This window comes from Hydractinia symbiolongicarpus, chromosome 8 (assembly GCF_029227915.1).
Source record: "Hydractinia symbiolongicarpus strain clone_291-10 chromosome 8, HSymV2.1, whole genome shotgun sequence".
Lineage (NCBI taxonomy): Eukaryota > Metazoa > Cnidaria > Hydrozoa > Anthoathecata > Hydractiniidae > Hydractinia > Hydractinia symbiolongicarpus.
In genome coordinates this window covers 18,453,171-18,462,420 of record NC_079882.1, presented here as the reverse complement: position 1 = coordinate 18,462,420, position 9,250 = coordinate 18,453,171, and the positions used below count along the sequence as shown (strand labels likewise).

Below are 9,250 nucleotides of genomic sequence, written 5' to 3'. Positions count from 1 at the left end.
AAATACTTTATTGAAGAAAATTAAAAATAAGAGACTAGTCGATAAAAGGCCCGTGGAGAAATCCACTTGGGCAAAAGGACAATGGAAAAATAGGTTGTTTTAGATTTTTTGCTGACGTGTCAGCAGTGCAGATACAAAAAAAATTAGCGAAATTTAGTTTATTCGTTGCCTGTAATGTGTAGAGGTTAAAACGCTGGTCAAAATGATGTATAGGATCGTATGGTTTCAACGAACGCCTAAGGAGATATAAGGTTTTAAAAATTTTGCTGACGTCATCAAAGTGCTGTCGAAACACAATTTTTTTTTTTAAAAAAATTGTATACCCGTTGCCTTCATCGCATAGATCTTGAAACACTGATCAAAAAAATGTATAGGATCACGTATCTTTAACAAACGGTTGCAGAGATATTGGGGTTTAGGGTTTTTTTATTAACGTCATCAACCGGTTTATTTCGAAACGAATTTGGAGATCCAGGTTTGGGAAACTTACCTAAATTTGGTCCCAGGTGGTCCCTAGTTACCTACGCGGTGAAAAATGACCTCACCACCTCGTTCCCAAGTTATTTTTGGCCTCAAATCTTAACTGCACTGTAATGGCTTCATTAATTTAAATTGAGATATTGACGTTAAATTAACGTTATTGACGTCGTTACGTTAATCAGTCGATTAGCATTTGAAACATGCATTTTTCGGCGACTTAAAGAAAAATAACTAATCAACTTTGCCTGTCACAGACAGACGGACACACTTTCTGTAAGAGATAGCAATTTTAGACTCATTATGTTGTTCCTATAGTCTATGAAGGTATTCGGGCTGAGTACGTTCCTAATATGTTCTTAATTTGTGGCAAATCTCAGCCTAAACGTTCTTAGAAACTAGGTTCTTACAAGAAAGAACGTGTATCTGAATAAAGCCTGATTATATAAAGTCAGACGTCAGCCTTTCTAATTTGATTTATTTTCTGTCGGCAAAAAAAATGCCAACATGAACTATCATTTGTCTGCTCTAAGTTGACGAACTTGTGTTTCACGTCGGCAATTTATATTTTGTTTGTGATCGTATGTTCCTATACACGAATACCAGTTAAATTTAGAGAGAAATTTATGAGAAAATGAGAACAAAACTTTTGTAAATTTAATTCATTTCCAACTGCCATGTCGGCAAATACATGCTGCCGTGAATTAAATTTTTTTGTTAAAACCTCAGCATTCGCCTCGGCCAATTGCAGAGTGTTGACGTGAATTAGAAAGACTAAACGTGTATATATGTGGTCCGGATTTTTTCAGCTTTCAGAAAAACACAGTATGTGTTCAACTTGTAAAGATAATATATATCCCAGTTATAATATAGTTGTAAAAAAACAATTATAACATAGCATATAAGTGGCCATACACAAATCGTGGAACTAAAGTTGGACTCGTCCATAGCTTACGGCCTGTTTTTTTTTAACCTGTCAATTTGCGCTTGGGATCTGAAAATTTATACACCACCTTGTCACGATGAAATATGTCTAGCTAGCTAGCTACTATATGATAAGGTTAAGTGAAGCTAGGGACACGTGATTTATAAAAAACTCAAGTCTAATTTTATTTAATCGAAGCCTGGAAAAATATTTTGTAAATGCTCCTGGTGGGTTAGGGAATTTACCAAGCAGGTTTAACAAAGTGCCCAAACTTTGAAATAAAAAATATTTTTCTGCAGAAAAATGAAAATAAAATCCTTGCAAAACTAAAGAAAAAGGGTACCTACGTCTAGAATTGCTTTTCTGGTAGCTTTAACTAATAGCTTGGTGACTAGACAAAGACATGTGCAGATCAGCTAAAAAACTACAGCTAATCAAAATATAAAAATTCTTACCTGATTAGTCTCGGTGATTAAACTACACGATTTTGAACAGATAACATCATGTCAAGTATACTATAATACAAACTACACTGGAATTCCCACAAACAAGGATATGTTTCCCCATAGATTGGGGTTTTTCGCATCCGGCTTAGCCACGATTTCGGAAACATTTCGATTGTAAATTACTGGTTGTAATTTAGTTCGTAGGAGATATAGATGTATTATATTGTGTTATGATACCGATAGTACACGGTTCCTAACTAAGATGACACACTACTAGTCGAAGTTCTTTGAGTCTTCCCGGTCGCAGAAATAAGAAATAACTAAGGTTATTTTCGGTTGAGCGCACCGATTTAAAAAATAATTACAATCTATATGCTTGTTAGTTGAAAACGAAACGAAGCTTTCCTATTGGCTTTTCAGGTAATAACAAAAAATCAAAAAATAAATAAATAAATAAATAACAATAGTCAGGGTCCGCGCAAATGTTTTAGCCTAAATATCACAACCCCGTACGTCCAGCCTAGCTGCACTGTTTACTCAGCATTAAGCTTGATTCCAAGACTTTATACTTTAAAAAATATGTGTTAAAATTTTGGTTCTAAGAATGCTCCATATTTATTTACGTTACTGAAAAAATTAATTCAATAACCAATCATAGTGCGATGTTAATTGTTTATTAAAACCAATGAGCGTATTTCAAATTTTGAATAATTTTGGGCGGGAACTGACAAACTTTAAAATTATAATAACAAAATCACATAAGAGACGAGCCTAGTACAATTGAAATTTAGAAAATGTATTTTATTTTATATTTCTACCTCCATGTTAGAATCAAGCAATTTTTTAGTTTAAATAGTTATTTTAATGATTTCCACAGATTTATTACAAAGAAAAAGTTCACGTTATATCAAAGTCCCAATTATTTACATTTCATTATGCAGTAAACTAAAACCAGGTGAAACACACTTCATGTCGATGCTAACAGATGCATGCGTTAACCATCGTTGCTCAACAGACTCGTCGTTTAAGTTACCCTCGTCTGCCGAATCATCATCGCTGTCAGATTCGTCTATTGTTCCTGTCCATTCCAAATATACTGGTTTTATAAATTTGAGTGAATTCGGCAGCATATATGGATCAAACGGGAAAAAGATTTCTAAATGCTTATGGACACCCCCGTTAGTATGTGTGAATTCACTAAGCATGCTTCGATTGTTCCGTTCTATAACGCTGTAGCAGAAAACTATTTCGTATATTCTAGTTACTCTAGCAAACATGCTAACAATTGTGTTTAAGCAAAATTTCAATGGGTTTAATTTTGATGTTATAATTCTAGCGAAATTTAGCGACTTTATAAAATCTATGTCGGCGTCCGATTGTATAAATATCTTGTGATGATAAATGAAAATGTAAAGAAGAGCTTGGCAAACTCCATAGAACGGTCCATGTTTATTAAAATCCGCAATTATATTGGTGCTGTTTTGAATATCTAAATACCTGTGAATCCAACGAGCTAAATTAAATATCTGTGTCTTTATAACAGGCTTGTGAACGAAATTTGCACGAGCTATAAAACTAGACAGGTAACTTGATGCTGCACGCCTTGTAATACTGGCTTTATTCGGATTTTCCAGAATGCTCCAACAAACGCCAATGAATTCCTCACAAAACTTCTGTAAAAGCAAGGACAGAGATATTTATATTATAATACTCGCTGTCTTTCTGTGAGCCAATTTTAAAATCTAACTTTTGTAATCAAAAATTACAGTAATAACGCCCGTCAAGACTTCTAATATTTCCGTGTTTTTGTAGCTATTAGTGCTTTTCAGAGGCATGCTAAGCAACCACTAGTAGCTCCTGTATCATAAAATTAAAAGCATGGAATAGTATTGCGGATATAGTTTTTTTCTATCTCAGAACTCTGTTTAGCCGCAATTATTTTCAAGGCCCCTTTTTTATCTTCTAAATGCTTTGCATTTGAGCAATATCTGTAGTCTGTTTCTACATTTTTAGGGAATATTGCATAACCTTTTCAGCAAAGTATCAATCTTAAACAAGAAGATTTCAAGAAGAAGATCTTATGATTTTGTCAAAATGGCCAAACAACATCATTTGGCCAGTGCTCTGCAGTCAGTCAGCTGCACAAGTTTTAGCAGTGGCGTAACCTCTCTAACCAACATCGAAAATGAGTTTCCATAATGTCCACATGATGAAACAATCCACTCCAAAAATATGGTTGAGTTGGGGCATTCAGGCAAAGATTTAAGATTTTGGAGTCCTAATGTGAACATTGACAAAGTGATTTATTACAAATTCGCAGTGCATGTCACAAGATATAAACGGCGTTTTTAATTGTTTTTAGTTGCGATCTTTGAGATTCCGCTTTTTCCAATTATATTATGTCTGGAGTTTATAGACTTTTTTCGTTAGGTCAAAAAATATCATTTAATTAAAATTAATTTTCGGGTATTAGCCATGTCAAGATATTTCTAAACTAAATTTCGTGAATCGGTCTATTACAGATATTTAGTGAAAATTTTTTTCGCGATGGACCATTTTCAGATTTTTTGCAAATAATCATTTTCGCAAATCTAGAATTCTACATTTTCTCTGCAAGCATAAGAAGCGATATAATTATAAAAAGGAATGTCCTGCATAGGTGAATAGGGTCCAACTGGGACCAGAACGTGAGCAATTATCTGAAGCTGGGTCAACTGACCCGTTTCGGAACAGACGGATTGACCTCATCAAAATGCATTTAAATCCTCCTATCATTTCAACAATTCGCCGAAAGCACATGATGCTATACATTTTAATGATAAGTGCTTCACGCTTTACACAATAGAGGCAACAAGAAAACAAATTTCTGGAAAAAATATTTTCGTATATATAGATATATATAGATATATATATAATGAAGTATTTCCAGTATACAGCAGTGGGTTTTCCAAGAAGTGTTACTTGTAGGATAGGTTCTGTTTGAAAAAAGTTCAGAGAGTTACTTCCTTTATTGACTAGCAGAGTCTTGTCAATTGAGTTAAAATGTAGGTTGTATGAGGCCTGTGTAAGAAATGCTATGTTGTACGGTAGTGAAACATGGACTGTGAAGCATGAAGATCTTGGCCGTTTAGAAAGGAATTATATGAGAAAGGTTAGGTGGATGTGTACCACCAGTCTGAGAGAGTTCAGATGAGCTAATAAGAAGGTTAGGTATCCGTAGCATAAAAGGTGTTATCCAGATAAGAAGGTTGAGTTGGTTGGGACACTTGGAAAGAATGGAAGAGGATAATCGGGAAAGAAAGTGTAGAGACTTGATAGCTCCTGGGCAGAGCCAGAGGTAGACCCAGAAAGACTTGGCAGGACCAAGGTCTAATAAGAACTGACTTGATACAGAGGAATTTGAGTTTAGATTAAACACATTTTAGATCAGATTGGAAGAGGGTCGTTAATATACCCAATATGTCCAACACATGCTAGCATGGAAAACGAACGTTAGACCGAGCATATTATTATAAAAGATTGACGTTAGCCTACTACATTCATGTCGTCATGTAGCGTTAATAAAGTTAACAAATAAAACATAATTTTTTTGAAGAATTTAAAGGAAAAGTACATTCACTACACATGTCATACACACATCCATTATGCATGTCATATTACTGTATAATTATATCTAGGATAGAAAAGAGAAGGTGAACAACGCAAAGTTTTAAAGCATAACGTGCCTATTAATTTTCTGTATTTACATTCAATAGTATCATATGCGCGAAAAGCTGGACCCAGTTGTTTTGTGTAAAATTTGATATAATCTAATGTAACTTTTTCCAATCATGAAAAATTTACATCTTGGCGAAATGGAACTAAACATAAAAACACTTATAAATGGTCTCCAGCTTGGCCATATCAATTTAATTAAAAAAGTTCTTCACCGGACGTTTCGATGTATTTTTCACATAAAAGTGAGCAATAAGAACATCTCCAGAGGATACGACGCGAAGTAACCTTTAAATCCATAATGAAAAAATTCTAAGAAAAAAATGGGATTATCAAGTACCTTACCTGATGAAAACTAGCAGTATAAAACAAAACAAACTGTACATGTGTACTTTGCTGTGTTTGCAAGATTACACCATCATATATCAATAATAGTTCTTTAAAGAATACTTCTGCATAGTTCATGTCTAAACTGCCATTGTGGTGGCACAAGGAATTTATGTATGTAAATACTATAACCATTAATTGATCCAGCTTAGCAATATCTTCCATCAACACCGGCATTCCATTGCTTCTTGATGTGTCTATTTTGTCTTCAAATTGTAAAAATTCCTCATCTTCGTTTGATTCAAGCTTCTGTCGTGGGATGCGGACGTCTATCGACAACAATTTATCAATTATCAGAGACAAAATTCTATATCTTGTATCTTTAGCATAGGTACTTATTTGCAAAATGTTTACAATATAAGTCTCTAAGATAAATAAACCTTTACCAATATAGGGAAAGAGCATTGTGACATTGTCTATAATGACTTGATTAGCAATGGGTATCAAATGAACAATTGCTTCCAATGTTGCATGAATGTTACGAAATTTATCATTTAGTCTGATCAATTCGTCTTCACAAACTTGTGACTTTGATACAAACTGTTTCAGCAGACTGTTTACACATGGTTTTAAAAAATATGTTTTTGCTGAAACTAGTTCAACCAAAAACTCAATCACAATATTCACTGTTGACTGTTCTAACAAACTCCAATCAATATTAAGAATAATCCCAACAATGGTTTCATGATCTTTGTTTATGAATTGAATAGATTTTTGCAGACCAATGACATAACTACAGAGAGTATCCTTATCTGCCTTGTTAAGAAGGGTTGCTAAGGCATTAAACCCCTTCATGTCACCCTCTCTAACACCTTTCACAGCACATAACACATTTACTGCAACCTCATCTGTCATGTTGAATTTTCATTAAAACAATTAATGATCTAAAACAAAAAAGACATATATCAACATAAAGTTTTTCTATTCTTTCTTGATTTCTAGAAGAAGCAGTTATTATTCGCTGCCTTAGGAGGATATCTTTGCAGTGAGGTTACTTTGTGAATGAATAATTTGTCATTTGGTCATGAATTTTCCATTCAGGTGTGTGCATGTTCACTTTTTGTACTGCAGTATGAACATATTTTTTTTACCTCTTTCTTTACATGAACTCGCCAACTTTGTTCTCTTTTGGTGCCTGAGGTTTGTACTTATCTAGTGGATTACTCATTGATACTGAAAAATTAAGAACTAGCCATACCTACCAGTAATGTGCCCTGTTTTCCAATGAGTTTATGTGCAGGAAAATATTACCTTACAAAACACACTATGTACAACATTGGTAAAAGATTGCACAAATATCCAATTAAATAATTACAACTGCCGAAAAATACATAAATTACAATATTGTATATAGATCAAGAGGCTTGAATTAACTTAATGATTTGGCATGATACGTCATGCCAATTTCATCACTAGAGCGCATATATTAAATAACACCGAATTTTGTATACCTTTATTTTTTAATCAATGCCAAATAAATAACCATTTTAATGATTCTGAGTGTTTACTTATCCTTGGAAATTGTATTTTGAAGAATCGTTTTTACAGCCCTGTGAAATCATATCAGTGTTCAGCATTGCCAACCTAAAAGCTGAGCTACATTGATAATTCCAGGCCACTTTTTTATGCAGCTTTAGCACTCATATGAGTGCTAATTTGGCAATGCCAAGAAAACATTTTTATAACGTTTTTTGTAGAAATCGAAAAATGTCCCTACTGATGAGATCAGTAAACACACTTTTTTTATAAACAATTGATTTTTTGCACTTCACCCCAAACATTGTGTAGGTACTTAGGTAAAAACGTCCCAAAAATTGTTTAGTCGTTGTTTACCCAGGTAAGATCCAACGGGGCGATTTGTTTATTTCCAAAGTATTTTAAAATGAGTAAGTGTTTAAAGCTTACTTCCCATTTAAATAAGTAATCAAAATCAACTCAAGTATTTATTGCAAAAACAATATTATGTTATACTTGTTTCGATTTTTTTATAAGATACCTGACGTCACAGTTGCTAAATATAAAACCTTTACGCCGGGTCACCATCTTGTATCTTGAATGTAAATAGATTCCTTTGCAAGAGACGTCACAGTTGCTAAATATTAGCTAGGGAAGAAGCTTTATGCCGGTCGCCATCTTTATCTTGAATGTAAATAAATTCCTTTGCAAGAGGGCTTGTGGACGGTAACTCCTGGATGATAACTTTCACTGAAGTCGCGACCCAGGATTTTATATAAATACAAACAAAGCGGTTTTACCATACCATGCGATTGTTATGATGATGTTTTTTTTTGTTAGTTAAATACTTGTAACAGGAACGAAGATGAGCTTGTAAACAGGAAGATGAGTTATTATGGTAGTGCCAGAGACTGCTTAAAGACAGACTGTATATTATATATATAAGAAACAGAGTGAAGTATACATAGCCTCTTTGTGTTTAACTATAACTAAGACACAGACATGTTACTTCTTGTCTTGCTAGTATCTCTCAGTAATAACTTTGTAGGCCTTCAGTAACTAGCTAAGTCAGTAAAGTGTAGAAATCGTATTCTTGCGGTCGGAATGTTCTCCTTCGTTGCTCTCCGACAGGGTACAAATTGGACTTTTCACGGTCAAACCTTCGCAGTAGCAACCTTAATTACACAGAATTTACAAGCAAAACGGCATTAAAATGTCGCAAAATGGCAAAAATTAAGCAGTATCTAAAACATATTAAAGATTGGACTAAAAAAAAGAATTCCTTGAATAATCCAGTATTGTAGTTAGGAAGGTTTCAACACAAAAACAATACGATTACGGCATTGGTACACCATTTCATAATGGCTGCTTAACCTGAATACTGGCAGGACAAACGGTTACAGGACTATGTGGAGCATCATGCTAAGAATTTTTCATGGTTTTTTGTCCCAAGAGATGCTGTAATGATTAAACTTAAACAACTTGACCCCCAAGGTTACATAGAACGTTGGAAACGTAGATTAGTGAGAAGGCGTTATAATGTACGAGGACCGAGCGATATTTGGCACGTAGATAGTAACGATAAGTTGAAGCCGTGAATTACCAATTCATGGTTGCATTGACGGATATAACCAAAAAATCATATGGCTCAGAGCAGTACATTCGAATAACAATACAGAAGTGATTGCACGGTTATTTTTAATTATGCCGTCTGAGAAATAGGTGGAGAAAGTGAGGATTCACTGTGGGACTGAAAATTTAACTTTAGCTACTATTCAATGTTATTTGCGGCGTAATCACGCTGATGAGAATGCAGGTACAAAGTTACAGATGTACGGTCCTTAAA

At 34.2% G+C, this 9,250-nt stretch overlaps 1 protein-coding gene across 2 annotated transcripts; it reads right to left on the bottom strand.

Annotated features, from left to right (window-relative positions):
* Positions 1–2,231: 2,231 nt before the first annotated feature.
* Positions 2,232–8,913, bottom strand: LOC130653796 (RNA polymerase I-specific transcription initiation factor RRN3-like). 2 transcript variants are annotated; one of them, XM_057456307.1, is made up of 3 exons: positions 7,946–8,913; positions 5,908–6,833; positions 2,232–3,521 (listed from the first exon to the last, which is right to left on the bottom strand). In XM_057456307.1, exons 2-3 carry the CDS (start codon positions 6,802–6,804, stop codon positions 2,772–2,774), a joined length of 1,647 nt encoding a protein of 548 aa, XP_057312290.1. In that variant the 5' UTR covers positions 6,805–6,833; positions 7,946–8,913; the 3' UTR covers positions 2,232–2,771. The 2 variants fall into 2 exon arrangements, with proteins under 2 accessions (XP_057312290.1, XP_057312289.1); XM_057456306.1 differs by having other exon boundaries at positions 5,908–8,913.
* Between the last annotated feature and the right edge of the window lie 337 nt (positions 8,914–9,250).

Bases quoted from the DNA above. Each gene is read 5' to 3' on its own strand.
- LOC130653796 (XM_057456306.1), bottom strand. From the start codon at position 6,804: ATGACAGATGAGGTTGCAGTAAATGTGTTATGTGCTGTGAAAGGTGTT. The intron at 3,522-5,907 runs GTAAGGTACTTG...TTGCTTTTACAG, and splicing joins ATACTGCTAGTTTTCATCAG to AAGTTTTGTGAGGAATTCAT.